We start from the raw sequence: 15,574 nt of genomic DNA on the forward strand, positions 1-15,574 counted from the left end.
GCTACTGAGGAAGGGAGTGAAGTCAAATCAGTGTTTGATCTGAGAAACTGCTCATATCTGAAAACAAACCTTAAATAATAATAATACATACATAAATACTATTTTTTTTTTGTTCAGGGGCCAAATACAGACTAGTTTGACCTGAAGTGGGCCACAGATTTTAGGCATTTTTACTTAGTGCTGCAGGCCGTATTGGACGCTCTAAAGCACATGTGTCTGGGCTCCAAATCTGGCCCTTTAGACCATCCAATTCGGCCTGCAAGAGAAATAAAAAAAAGACAGAAAAAATAAACTATTGTGTAAATTACCAAATAATTAAGCCCTTCTAAATACACAACTTCAATGAAACTCCACAATTTTTGGAGCATCGCAATTTTCCTATGCTATTTTCACTTGACTGCAGTCATTTTAAATCTCAAATTGTTCAAAAAACTTAATTTTACAGAAATTATTTCACATAATTATCCCAAATTAACTAAAAATTTGTCACAAAATCAAATAAATTTAAAGGTGAAAATCCTGCAGGGACTAATATCTGTCACTTATCGCCTTGATTACTTTTTGTATCATTTATATGTTGTGTCAAGTGTAAACTTGGTGACATTAATTATAAAATTACTTGATTTCCCACCTAAAATCTGCAGCCCATTTAAGATCAAACTAGTTTGTATTTGGCCCCTAAAGTCAAATTAGTTTAACACCACTGCTCGAGTCTAAAGGGCCAGATTTGGCCCCCGGGCCATGAGTTTGAGACCTGTGACCTCAGGCCTTGGAGTAAAAACCAAACAAACCACTGACTTCTCTTGAGCTTTTCACTCACAAAGCATTTCCAAGTGCACTTCTGCTCAGTAACCATGCAAAGTGCACTTGATTCATCTGTTTTCAGAAAACTTGACCGAAGCGAAACCTACATTCTCTCGTTCCATCGCGACTTCTTCCGTTGGAACCGAAGCGGAGCAGGAAAGGAACTGAACAGGAAGCGCTTGTCTTTGAATAATCTCCCGGTAGAAACGGGAGAGCTGTCATTGGTCGGTGAGCGGTTTTTGGAGCGAAGGGGGGGTGGGGTGGAAAACTCCAGCTAGACACTTGTGAAGTGCACTCCACTCCTATTTGAAATGCAGACATGAGGAAGTACCACGTTTAGTTTTCAATAGTTAATTAAGTATCATTACCAACATTCCATAAGGTCTTATTAATTAATATACAGGTTTCATACTTGAGTTATTTGTACATGACTTGTAGGTATTAGAGAGTTCAGTCTCAGCAGGTTTACTGTGTGAACACACACAAAGAAAAACCCCAAAAGAACAAAAAGAGAAAAAACTAATATGGCTGTCCATCTGAAACAGTTCAGCTACGTGTGCGTTCCAAAACTGGAAATGCCCGTGAAAGAAGAGGAAGAGGAAGAGGCGTGGCTACTTGGTAAAGCGTCTCCCCCCTGAGCTGAGGGTCCCGTTGGGTAAAAGCAGTGAGTCAACACGTCTCCCTCTCAGACTGCACAGGGAGGGACACCAACGTTTTGGGGGTTGGAGTGACTGCATAGACAGAGTAGTAGGTGGAATACGAGGGAAGGCGAAGCAAATGCTGCAGGCGCTGAGGGAGGCTCCATGTCTGTGCAAATGTTTGTGTGTGCGTGCATGTGTTTGTGTTAGAATGGAGAGAGTTTTGATTGATTGATTGATTGATCCAGGTTTGTGGTGGCGGAAACATCAGTGGAGGAAAGTGGGACTCTGGTCAGACGACAGCTTGACCCCCGTCAGACAAAGCCAGAAACTCCCTGCACCCCCCGACAGCTCCTGCATCACAGGAGACACAACACGGTCGACAAATCACACGATTAGTCATGTTTCTTTAAAAAATCTCTTCTCACCCAACCCACAAATGCCTTTAAGAAACTAAGAATATTTTCTAAACAATTTGATTCCATTTTTACCCTACACCAAACTTGCCGTATTTTAACCTATTTTGCTCCTTTTAATGCATTTTTGCTACATTACTCCCATTTCTCCATCAATTTTCAATTTCTTTTCTGCACTGTTTTACTTTCAAAACATTTTCAGCACTTATAAATGCTTTTCGCCACTTTTCTTACCTAATGTCGCATATATTGACCCATTATTGTCACTTTTGACCTTTTTTCCGCATATTTCAAGCTTATTTTTGCCAAATCAACCACATTCAAGATTTGTCATGAATATGATTTTTTTTCCATTGTGCTACTGAGAAAACTTAACCAATTCACTTCAAAACAAGAGCCCTATTTACAAAAGCCTTAAAAAACTAATGGAAGACAAGAAGAAATACTTTTGTTTTGAAAAGGTTTGAGCTTGAAGCCAGTCCCAGGACGCTTTTACATTCCGCTCGCAATGCATCATGGGGCGGATGAGTGTGACTAGTGTGCCCATCTAACGTGAACGCACTACATACTCATTTTGACATCAAACTTAGTATGAGTAGTATGTTAGTATGACATTTTGAACACAGCCTTTATGTGTCTAATAAAGATCTGCAACTCAAATAATGTGTTTTTAGTTTACACCAGTAGTAGCGCTAATGCTAATCAAAATGCTGGATGCCAACCAGGGTTTACCAAGATGTAGAAGAAGAATAAGGACATTTCAAGCAAACAGAAGTTAAGGCTACATTAACTCTCTCTACTTTGCTGTTACATGCTTTATAGTCAATATGACTTATATAAATATGATAAAACTTCAGGTAACACTTTACCTGAATTTTTATACATGAGGCTGATATTACACTGTCATTATTATGATATGACACCAGTCATTAGCATTAATAAAGTGTCGTAAAGGCTGTCATTAAGCGTCGTTTGTTAACCATTTGTTACCCTAACCCTAACTAACCCCAGTAGATCCCTCCACCTAAGCCAAAAAATAGCTGCAAAGGTGTCATAATTTAGCGAACGACACTTAATGACAGCCTTCATGACACCTTATTAATGCTAATGACATGTAATATCAGCTCTATGTATAAACCGTCAAATAAAATGTGACGTGACTTTTCTTTGCAGTTCGTTGGAAAAGTTCCAAGTTGTGAAGACTCAGAAAAAAAACTTCACTGAAATGATTTCCTTTAAAAAAAATTGGTGTACAGGTTTAAAAGGTGAGCCGAGTGTTTACCTGTGAGGCGGTGGAGGGAGGTGGTGATGAGGAGGTGTTGGTGATGAAGAGGATGGAGGAGATGGTAGCGGTGAGATAGCAACAGGGACTCAGATGAGAGGAAGCAAGCAAGGAGAGGCACTGACATCAGCCTGCTTCACCTTTGAGAGATGGACAGAGAGAGAGAGAGAGAGAGAGAGAGAAATAGAGAGAGAGTGAGGGAGCAGGAGGACAAGAAGACAGAGAAGCAGGGCAAACAGAAGTGAGACAAACAGCAGGAAGAGGACGAGCACTGGGAGAAGCCATGTGTGCAGCGTGGGAGCGTCTCAGTGTTGACGTGAACTCACAAAGCTGCGTGTGGAGCTGAGGCGGCTGCGACGTGACGTCACCACGGAGCCACTCAGGCTGCGTCCGATTCGCCTCCGGTTTTCACTGTACATCTCCTCAGCGTCATCACCTGGCTCTGCTCCGATATGCCTCTCTCTCATTGGCTGCAGAGGGAGAAGTGATCTGTTAAACACTGATTCAAAGTGTTGATGGTGTGATGGGGGTGTGGGGGTCGCTGGTCTTGCCTTCTTGAGGTAGGTGGGGGTGCTGGTGCAGCCGGCCCCGTACACGTTTCTCTCCAAGTCAGCGTTGGGGGTTTTGGAGCGAACCTGTCCCCCCACCCTGGATATGAGCCGCTCTGAGGGGCTGCAGCCTGCCAACATATACACATAACACACACACTTAACACACACACACAGCAACTCTCACAACTTCAAACTGTCACTATTCTATTAATTCAATAAATGACAAAAATGACCATTAACTAATAATTTCATCGTAAAGCAATTCTTTTCTCTGATATTCATTGTAACTACACGACTTGTTTAAAGGAATATTAAAGTAGCTGTTATTTTACCTTGATTAAACAAAAAAATTATAAATTCCAGAAAGTTAATTTTGTCTTCTTTTTGAATAATATGTTAAGGTTTCATATATTCAGACAACTTTTATTTTCACTAAGTTTACTTTGATCTCCCGACATGTTTCGACTGTCAACTGCCAGTCTTCCTCACGGGCGAACTTGAACAAACTTGCTGGAATTGCTTTGTGGAAGTCATGGACAAAACTGTCCAAGCACTGGACACATCAAAGCAATCAGCAGACGATTCTGAAGAAGACTGGCAGTTGACAATCAAAAACATGTCAGGAGATCAAAGTAAACTTCGTAAAAAGGATTATTTAAAAAAAAAAAAAAAAAAAAATTAAATGACCATTTAAAAAAGTTATTTCACAGGCAGAATTTCAGTTGGGCCAGAAAAATGTGCTCAAAGGGCCATAAGGAACACGCAGGCCGCAGTGTGCGACCTGTGACCTGCACAAAGCCGTCTGTGCGTGTGCGTGTGCATGTGCTAGTGTGTGTGTGCGTGTGCTAGTGTGTGTGTACCTGTCCTCCCAGCCTGCAGACTGGCCTGGTAAAGTGAGTCCAGCTCAGACACCTCAGCATCTTCCCCCTCACAGCTGGGATCTCCGTTTCGCCCCAGTGCATGCTGGGAGCTGTGGTGCCCCGGCGACGACTGGCAACTGTAGCTGAGGTTCTGAGTGGAGGTCTGTGGCCTGAAGGGGACACAGCGGTCGGGGGGCGTGTCATACGGCGTCACCACAGCATTGGGGTGGTCCAGGCTCCAGGAGGACCAATGACGCGTGCCGCTGTCCAGGAGGTACGGTGGTGGTGGTGGTGGCGTGGGGACGGCGGTGGGGGACTGGTGCTGGGGCGCCTGCCAAAGGGGGTTGAGAGGTTTCGGAGGCGGGGGGGTGGAGGGGGGAGGGTCTGAGTGTGTGGATTGTGAGGTGTTAGGGTCCCAGAGACGCAGAGGGAGCGAGGGTAGGGAGATGGCCAAGTGCTTCCCCAGGGGTCTCACACTCACCCCCCCTGCCTGCAGCAATTCACAGAACCTCACCCTCGCCCCCTCCTCCCCCCTCCTACCAGCGCACCCCACCTCCTCCCCTCCATCTCTCCCCTCCACCAGGTTGTAAGGAGCACAAGAGCGAGCGCTGTTTAGGGCGAGTGCGTGGCGAGGGAGTGGGGGGCGATATGGTGGAGGGGGCGGGGGCGGGGCCTGGCTGGGCATCACCTGGTCCTCTTCCTCCTCTTGATTGGGCGTCAGCAATACTTGGAGCGGGCCAGGCTGTTCACTGTAGGACAACAGAGAGAGAGAAAAAGAGATAAAACATTCCTGCTCTGACGTCAGGTGAGTTACTGCATCGCAGGAAGGTCACACACACACACACACACGCACACACACACTAAACAAACAGCTACAGTGGTGCAGCCACCGTTCACAGCCATGCTGTTCATGAGTCGGGCTCATAGGCAGAGTTTGAGAAGAAAAGAAATATTAAATACTGTAAAGAAACCGTCTCGAATTCACGCCAACCATAATTTGTGTGACATATACAATAATGCAAAAATGATTAGTAACATAATTGATAAAGTTGACTCCAAAAATGTGCGTCGACGCCTCGTTTATTGATTTAAATACAGGAACTGCTGGGTGCAGTGTCGCTTCACCATTTACATTGTGAAGAAAAATTGCGCAACAGAAGAAGAAATTTGGGACCATTTCACTAAATACCAAATACTACACAACCGAACTAAAATCTGTGACATTAAACTAACAGTAATATCTTGGAATCAAAGCAGCAGAAAAAAAAAATTCTTATGAATTTTGGAAAACTTTTGACCACTGGGGGCGGATTTTTTTTTTGGAGGGGTGGCTTCCAGACCTGAACTGAAACAACAACAAGGTGAATCGACGAATAAATGTGGACTCGTACTGTGCAAACTAATTCAATCTTTCACCTCATTGATTTACATACACTTTTATGAGCTGCCGAACATTAGTACTACTCTTCAGTACTCAAGTAAAAGTATAGGCACTTCAATAAAAAAATGACTGGTAAAAGTAATAGTACTGACTTTGCTCTTTGAGTAAAAGTCAAAAAAGTACATGCTACTAAATGTACTGAAGTAAAAAGTAAAACAAATGTCCCTTCAACAATAAAATCATCAAATCCCATATTTATATTATGTTTTTTAACAACTTGTAGAAATCTGGTACATTGGACTGGAATTTAACTTCTTTCAAACTACCAACATTTGTCATTTAGCATCAATAGAATCATGTTCTCCAGGTTTCTTGAATGGAGAAGTTCCTCAGCTGAGCTGAAAAGCCTTTCACAAGTAGCAGAAGCAGATTGTTGGTTTGCGTCTTTTTATGTTGTGACGTCATCTTCAAAGGTCTTAAAAGTAACGAGCTTATTTGTAAAATTAAGGAGTAAAAAGTACAGATATTTGTTCAAAAAAATAAGGAGTAAAAGTAAAAAGTCACCAAAAATATGAATGCTTTTGGGTCCTCTGTCCCCCCCTCCTTGTATTAACTCTCCTGTCTGTTTCATTCTCAGTGATTACCCAGCAGGCTTTGCAGCAGCAAGCTATAAATCACAGGCTTATGTTGATCAATAGAGGTGGGAGGAGGTAATAAAAAAAAAAAGGCAGAGCTTTAGCTTTACCTCCACCTCCGCTTTTCAATCCTGCAGTTTACCAGCGTGGATTTACAATTGATTATGACTCGAGGTTTCAGTCAGAGTGCGTTTCTTAGCGCTGGCAATACATCGAGATTTGCTATTTCTCAGAACAACATGAAAAGTACAGTTAAATGGATTGCTGAGTGCATCCTAACCCAGACCTCACTCACATGTGCTGTCCCTTAAAGGAGAAAAAAGACTAAAGTGGCACATATTGGTCAGCTGTTTGTTAATAAATGGGCCTGTGTGGCATTTTTCCATCGGCAAATCTAATCCAGAATCGTCTTTCTGGTAAGACTTTATTTGAATTGAATCGTATATCACCGTTTTGAGAAAAAATATTGAGATGTCCGTTTTGGTCCATATCGCCCAGCCCTAGCACAAGTTCAGGAGTTCAGCAGCAGATGTTCTTATCTTTTATTTTCTTAATGTCTGTGTAAAAAAATAAACCCCAAAAAAAGCCTTCCTGTAAAATTTGTCCCTAAAATGAATTATTTGTGTTTGAAATGTGAATAATTCACCCTCGTATTTGTGTGGATATCCTAATGACGCCGTCTTCTTGCTCAGCATTCATTATTAATCAGTCATTACCACCTGAGGCCTGCTCCCGTTCATAACGTGCAACATTTATGAATATTCAACTACACTTGACACAAATATGCTGGAGACGTTTATTTTATCCTGTGCTGAATTACATTTTTGAGAGAGCAGCCTCGAGCAGAGGAAGTCGCTCTCACAGGAAAACGTGGAATATAAAAATACTTTTGTCACTTGGGAATTTGGTACGTTCTGATATTTCTGTGAATGTATCACTGATGTGCACCAGCTTCCTTTTCTGCAAACATTTCTATTCCAATGAAGGATTTACGTGGTAATTTAAACTCACTTTAGTTCATAGGCCAGATAAGGAACAAAAATCTCAAATGAACTGAACCAGAAAAGTGAGATTTTACCAGCAATGTTGCGGCTTTTTTTGTTTTCTAAAAAACACGTCAAACCCGAGGCCTGTGTTCCCTTTTTTGGCCCATCACAGCTCTGATGTGGCCCTCGGCATGAATTTGGTAATATTTACCTGTGCTAAGGATGTCAAATTTTCACTGGCGCTTATTTAGTTGTTTATCAGCAACATTACATCAAAACTACTAAAAAAACAAAGAATTTTGGAGTAGATCAGGATCAATGTATTCGGATTCAAAAATCAAAAAATTTCAATCTGTCGTCATTGACCAAATTATAGAAATTCATATCTCGGGTTGGATTTGACTGATCTTTATGAAATATTACTCTGTTATGTTAAGTTGGTTACTTCAGAACCTCACTGAGTTTCATCCCGATTGGATCTGGATCTGACATTTCAGTGTGATTTTTTTTTGATACATTTGGACCTACAATATTGTTATTGATGGTGTTAATGATCATGGCGCTGATCCAGATAACTGCCAATAGCTGGAAAAAAGGAGATTTGGCGCTTGGCGGAGGTTTGCGCTCTGAGTGCTTTTATTATTGTTATTTCAACCCTCAACCTCAGTTTCGGTCATTTCTGATGGAATGCTTTGCTTTTTAGCAGATTATTTTATAACTAGAGTTATTCATTAATGTGTAATAATGATTAAATAGGGCAGAATAGTGCTTAGATTGTTGTTATTTCTTAGGATAATTCTGACTTTGTCCACTTGAAAGGCAATGCACTCTGTATTTTGACACTTTTCTCTCAAAACCAGCATTAACATCCAACGCAATTTGATCAACAGGAAACCAGTTGTTTGTTGTTACTTCTGGACCACATTTGTAAAAATTAAAAAACTTAAATAATGGCTAAAGTTTGAGGTTTTTAAAGCAAACACATAAATGTGCTAGAAAATATATTTAAGTAAACAAATTCCAGTACATGCATTAAATCTTGCAACCTGAATGTTGGTTTCATTTTGCTGAAAGTTCCTTTCTCGTCCTAAAATTAGAAACCTGGAGGTAAACATCTAAACACAGCAGCAAGGAGTAAAAAACCACAACATTTAAAGATCCACAATCACAAAGCGAGACAGGATGGTTGGACAGCAGCCGACTGCAGCTTCACAGAATCACAGCATCACGGATCAGTGACAGAGGAGAGGAGAGCGATGGCGGACCAGCTCACAGGGAACGTAACAGCCACAGACATCAGCAGAACAACAATGAAGAAAAGCAGCAAAGCACAGAGAAGCAGAAAAAGCTGCTCTGACTCGCTCTCTTTGTTCCTCAATGGGAGCAAAAGCAGCTTTTCACTGCACGCCAACACACACACACACACACGCGCACACACACACACACACACACGCACGCACGCACGGAGAAGAGGCTGTGTTGCACCAGAGGTTCTCAACGCGTCGGGCATTTAAACCCACCATCACTAACTTTAACTCATCTAATGATGCTTTGAACCTGAGGTAATACAGAAACATTGAAAATACATTTTTATGTGTTGAGTGTTCATCAAGAGTTTTAACAGAACATGTTTTCATTGAAAAGCTGAAAAAATTGTCATTTATAATAAGAAAAATGTAGATACATGTAATAATTCTTGTTATCAAAAAGATAAATCTCAGTGTTAATTTAGCTTTAGTCAATAAAATGCCACTTCATTTTAGTCAACATTTAATCACTATTTCAGTTATAGTCTAGTTTTATTCAGCTAAACGACAGTAAGATTTTAATCGACTAAAACCTTCATGGACAAAGTCGACTAAAATTTTAACTAACGTATTGTAATTTTGAAAAAATAAACTTAGTTCCGGTTGGATATCGTCCAATGTGAAAATTATAGATTTAGTTACCGTAGTTAACAAAATTAACGTAATTAGTATAAATATTTTTTATATAGATTCTGTGTATCGTTTTTAAATTAGTCTTAGTGTCGTTATTGTCAATCAAAAAATGTTGTCGACAAATTAACACTAATAAATAATGAGTCATTTATTTACCAAATTCTAGTGCATAACATAATTCCCTTCAAAATAAAAGCACAAGCTAAAAGCATGTGATCTTTTTTGTTAATCAATGTAAATAAAAAGTCGGTTTGCGACTCCCTTTTATTTCCTGACCAACATTTTGAGAACCTTTGCTTCACATTGCTAAGAGTGTGTTTTCGAGGGCACACACACACACACTTTCACACAAACACACAGCAGGATGTAGGCGCAAACAATAGAGTCAGGATTTTGGCCATCCAGAGCCGGACACACACGCGCACACACGTGCTGAGGCATTTTAATACAGCCAGCACTCTGAGGACACACACACATTGAAGGCACCGCTGAGGACACATAAATGGGGGGACAGTGGTGGTACCTGCGAGGCCCCTGTGGGCGGGCGCTTCCTGTCTCCCGTTCCATTTCCTGATCCTGCCTGCGTGTGATTGGGCCCCCAGCGCTCCTCATGCACGCAGCTACAGCCAATCCGCTATTGGTGTTAGCCTCATGCAGGGGCCTAAACACAGCTGAGGTGGTTTACAACAGAGCGGGAGATAAAACAGGAGAAAAGACAGAATCGTAAGGACAGAGTGGGCGTGTGAGAGTGACAGCGAGAGAAAGAGAAATACATGGATTTAAGACATAAATGAAACAGTGAGAGCAGAAGAAGAGGTTACGATGGGGACGCCATGATTTATGCTTCTCTACTGTGAATGTAAACTGCAGTTAATGAAGATGTCACACGTCTGAGTCTAAGAGAGAAGAGACATCTGATCATCTCTCTATACGCGTCATGAAAGATGTGGTGTGATGTGTGAAAAAGTGTTGTGTTAACTGTTCATTGGCAGAGTGACTTAATGTGCCACCTTATAGCCTGATTTGTAACAACCACAAATGTAAAAAGACCGGAATTTTTCCTAATTTTTTAAAATGATTAAATACATGTTTTTGGCAATAATCCACAGTTTGAAGACGGTTTTGATTGCAAAGCTTTGTAAACTCTGATTTTCTGTATGAATTTGCACACCGGTGTCACTTTTAAACATAGAAAGGTTGATGCGGGTGTTGTACTGTGAAAGCTCTCATTTTCCTGCTAAGAACACAAGCATATGAAGTTGGCTCCTACTGCCGCAGAGCAGACAACTCTGCTGTGTCAGAGTTTGCCTTTGCAGTTTTTTTCCCCCACTTTTACTGTTGCAGTAAACTCCACTCGTAACAATGACTCCACAATTAATCTGATTTCCACTTGTGTCAATAAGAGCAGTTGCATCGGCAACTCTAAACGAAGAAAATGGAAAAGTCCCTCAGGCATTTAGCTTCGCTCCCACTTTGTAACTTCATGGTGTAACTAAGAAATATGTTAAGTATTAAAAGTTAATTAACTAAACTGCTGCCACGCCAAACGGAAATTCAAAATACGTTTTTTTCAAAAAAGAAAACCATCTGTAGCAAAAATGTTTTATTAAAAACCCCAGTTTGATGTTGTCACCCCCCGCTGAGGCTCCATTACACAGACTTTTGATTATTATAGAGGGGAAAACGAATGCTGGTGGCAGCTCGATGGTTGACGGCCTTTAAAACACGGAGGCAGATTGTCTGCATTCTAAATCCATCGATGGAGATGTGGGATCCTAAATTCTGTTACATAATCACACTGATGCCATCTGTTCCTTTTACGAGGCGTCCTCTCACTTCATCAAGGTTGAATGTACTCACATGGGAGTGGGCTTGTGCGTGCGTGTTTGTGTCAGGTATTTGAGGGTGAAGCACACACTAGGAGAGGCAGGACAGTAGTGATGATGCTAAGGGGGAGAAACCTGCCACCCTGCAGGCTCACACATACACACGCGCATGTAGATATACGCACATGCACATACATTTTTTGCAAAAACTATGATTAGCGTCCCTATAGTATTGTTTGAGTACTGTAACAAAGCACAGTAATACATTCTAATCCCATGTAAAGAAATCAAAGCCATTGCCAGTCCATCATGTTTCCAACACACACTAACACAGGTTTTTTCAACCACTGTGCCGTGGAATATTATTCAATTTCACCTAATTGGTCTAAAAAACATTTTTGAAAAGGCAAAAAAAAAAAAAAAAACAATTTAAAAAATATAGTATCACATCGTTATTGTGAGCCCACTATTGTCTAACGTAGGGGTTCTCAACCCACGAGACACTAAGAAACTAAGAATGTTTTGAACAGTTTGAGCCCATTTTTGCTTATTATTAACCTTTTTCTGCAACTACACCAAACTTGCCATATTTTAACCTATTTTCATGACTTTTTCTTGCCATCTTTTTGCTCCTTTTAATGCATTTTTGCAACATTACTCCCATTTCTGCCACTTCTCCATCAAATTTCAATGTCAGTTCTGCACATTTTTTTCCATTTTCAAGACATTTTCGGCACTTTTAAACCCTTTCCACCGCTTTTCACACCTAATGTCACATTTGTTGACCCATTATTGCGACTTTTAAATTATTTTCCCCATAATTCATGTTTATTGTTTGCCAATTTAACCACTTTCTCAATTTGTCATACCCATTATTTAGTTTAAACAAAATGTTTCTACTTCTTGAATTATATTGCTGGCAGAAAAGTGTGGAAAAGGTTGAACACCACTGGTCTAACAAATTGTGAACTCAATTTATCATATATTGTACATCACACACTGTATATATATCAACATGTACATATCTATACACATATCATATAATAATGTATTTATAATACATTTCAAAGTTGTGTATTCTTACCCACATATACACTCAGACAGTGCAGACATTACTTCAGTTCTTCATTAAGTTCTTTCCAAACACACTAACACCACTAACTGAAACAGTAACTAAAAGTTGTGTGAATTACTGTAGAAAGTGTGGGAGGAAAGTGGAGAAGGATGAGATATTTTTGGTAGTTCTTTGGTGTAATATAACTAAAGAAAGCCTTTACAGTAAAATAAATAAATGAGTAAAAATAAATAAATAAATCCATGTCTAGGGCAAAGTGGATCAGCACTACAGACTCCAAAAGAGGGATAACGGGAGCAACGATCAGGGCTTTGAGAGCAGAGAAGCTCTTTGAGCTCCATGCTAATGAGCAGATGCTAAGCAGATTAGAGCTTCTAACACACTGTGAGAATGTGAGCTGAGAGTCTTTGTCGGACAAAGTTTACATTTTTCAGTTCTGCTTCATGCTTTTATTGGGCCGATACAAATATGAAGGTAGCTGTGGGCCGTAATACTCGCTAAGATCCTTTTCACACAGAACCAAACCGATGAAAACTAGGCCATAAGTGACGAGTGCAGACTTTTATTGTTCTTTTAACTACTTTGCAAAGGAATATGTTTTCCAGCTACAGCCAATGACTGGAGGAAAAGCATCTTTGCTCCTTGAAAATAATCCGTTAGCTGCACCGAATAAGTGCCTCTAGTACACATTTAAACTCTTTTCTGCAAAAGGTAAAAGTGTTTACTTCCAAATCCAAGGCCTTTCCTGAATTGGACTCACAAACATCCGTAAATCATATTAAAAGCAGAATAAAATTACATCTTAAACTATTAAAAATAACCGCGGTTATGGTAAACTATTTCCCCAACTTTGGCAGAATCCAGAGAGTGATATGCAGGAACCTTGTTATTTACTGATGCCTGACAGCAGTACAGGATTGCTTGGGATACGACAGCGAATGATTTATGTCTTTTTTCTCTGCTCAGACAGGTGAGCTGTCACACAGATGTTTGTCACTGAGCTGCTGGCCTCAGCCTGAGCTCCAGCTGTCACTTTGACTGGTGCTGCTTAGCAAAGCTGTGCTGCACTTTAAAAATAAATGGACATTTTGAAAGGGTTTTTTGTTTTTTCTTTTGTCCAATATAGCAACTATATATACTCCTGTTTGCATCATAGAATTATAAAATAACACAAATAGTAGGAAAACACCTAAATACGAGTGTAAAAATTGACAATTTTTTAAATTTCTGGCTCAGAGGAATTATCCTAAACCCTGTTTTCGTGCTGTCTGAGGTTTAGCATATGTGGGACATTTTCACTGTCTTTTCTCTCCAAGTATTTAAATTTCAGATGCTCTAATCATGTTCCTCTTTTTTCCTGTAGAGAAGCCAATACTGGGGCAATATTCATGCTCTCCTGCCTCTACCTGTTTGTACTTAGACTGCAACATTTAGGACATCCTGATAAATAAATACAAATACAATAATTTAGTCTTGATGTCACAAAACATACCAGGGATATCAACAGCGCTGTTGAGCATAGGGGCCCTCGACGGTGTCATTTTTCTCCACTATGGAGCGATGGCGCCCCCTACATTCAGTTTTCAGCAACGTAGGGGGGATTTTCTGTTGTTTTTTTTCCGTTTTTATTCGGTACCGTTGTAATACTTGTTGCACACTTGGACACAAAAGGGACTTTCAGGCATGCACGGGTTGTTTTAACTCTCTTTTTAATCAGAATAACTGAGAAACACATACTGTACATCAACCGCACTGTCTATTTAATACAGGTGATCTGCTCGGATACTTCCGTCTTTATCTGAGGACCCCTGCAGCAACTTAACTACTCCCAATGCTGCCTGTGTGCACATGAAGCTGCTCGTCAGTCATATTTATAACTCGCAACGAATCATTCTACTTGCACGCGCATGGATGTGAACACCGTCGAGTTTAAACATGTTCGGGCTTAAAGAGACATCGGCTTCATTCTGATCAAATGGGTTCAGGCCATGTTCTCCCGACCTGGGTGTTCTTATTTTGGCCTGGTTAAAGCTCTACTGTGTGTGTGTGTGTATGTTTTTGTGTTCCAATATTACTGCAGGTCCCACATAATACCTCATTTAAATTTGAAAAGCACATCTTGGAATCAGTCTTTTGAATAAAATTGTATTTCTTGTCCATATTAGTGGAGGATCTATACCAAGGATGAGTCACTAACTACATGCATCATCACCAATTCAACAAATAACTTTTAGCTTTAAAGTAAGGCTGGAACAAAGACAAAAACAAACAAACTTTTGCTTTACTTCACTAAATTTGGTCCTCAGAGAGTTAAACAATTCACATTTTTCCAGGCTGGTGTCCCTCGCTCGCGCGCGACATAATCCCCCCTATGCTGGGAAATATTCCTAGTGAGAACCCTGCATACTGTATATATGAGTGAATAGCAAATAATGGCAAAAACAATCATATATTTCTATTGTATTTGGATTAAAAAAAGATGATTTCATTCCAACAAAAGCAAATGCCTCACAGAAACATTCAAATGAGGATCCAAGAGGATGTGGGCCAATTAATCGTGCCAAAAAACCAGACATCTCTTCTAGAGCCACGCACACACCACACACGTAGAACTTATCCCCACCGAACATGAAACATGAACGAATCACCTCTAAAAGTAGGCTACGAGTCCAAATCTTACATCTAAAACCATAAAAAACACAATCACTCACACACAAACAGACACTGGACCAAAAAGACCCCCGCCCTGAGTGTTCTGGATCTGTAGGGGAAATGCTGTGTGAACAAATGTGATGCACGTTTGGTTTTTTTTTAGCTGAAACAAGTTAATTAGGAAATTGAAAAAACAGGAGCATAGGGACACAGATGGGGGGGGAGATGAGCCAACAGATGGGACTGTAGGACGGAGACGAGGGCAGACACAAGCAGGGACACAAAGGTCACGGTGATGCTAAACCAAAACCAAAGGTGATGTAACTGCAACTCAGCACCTGTGGGATAACTACATTAAATTACTTAAATAAGCATCTGATTTTGATATATGGAACATTCCATGTCATTTGTGGCCGATCTCGTTAGATCTCGGAAGCTAAGCAGGTCTGGGCCTGGTTAGAAGTTGGATGGGAGACCACTGAGAATTCCAGGTGCCACAGTGGCACCTGGAATTCTGGAAATCTGTTT

At 40.6% G+C, this 15,574-nt stretch overlaps 1 protein-coding gene across 2 annotated transcripts in view; it reads right to left on the reverse strand.

Moving 5' to 3' along the window:
* Nucleotides 1–587: 587 nt before the first annotated feature.
* Nucleotides 588–15,574, reverse strand: part of LOC114481684 (inactive ubiquitin carboxyl-terminal hydrolase 54-like) — a 65,168-nt gene continuing 50,181 nt past the window's right edge. For both annotated transcript variants that reach the window (XM_028476678.1, XM_028476679.1), the window contains 6 exons: nucleotides 10,017–10,164; nucleotides 4,552–5,300; nucleotides 3,692–3,819; nucleotides 3,467–3,610; nucleotides 3,141–3,280; nucleotides 588–1,796 (listed from right to left, as the gene is read on the reverse strand). In XM_028476678.1, coding sequence (XP_028332479.1) covers nucleotides 3,230–3,280; nucleotides 3,467–3,610; nucleotides 3,692–3,819; nucleotides 4,552–5,300; nucleotides 10,017–10,164 — 1,220 coding nt within the window. In that variant the 3' untranslated portion in view covers nucleotides 588–1,796; nucleotides 3,141–3,229. The remainder of the gene's footprint in view (nucleotides 1,797–3,140; nucleotides 3,281–3,466; nucleotides 3,611–3,691; nucleotides 3,820–4,551; nucleotides 5,301–10,016; nucleotides 10,165–15,574) is intronic.

Source organism: Gouania willdenowi, chromosome 19 (assembly GCF_900634775.1).
Source record: "Gouania willdenowi chromosome 19, fGouWil2.1, whole genome shotgun sequence".
Classification (NCBI taxonomy): domain Eukaryota; kingdom Metazoa; phylum Chordata; class Actinopteri; order Blenniiformes; family Gobiesocidae; genus Gouania; species Gouania willdenowi.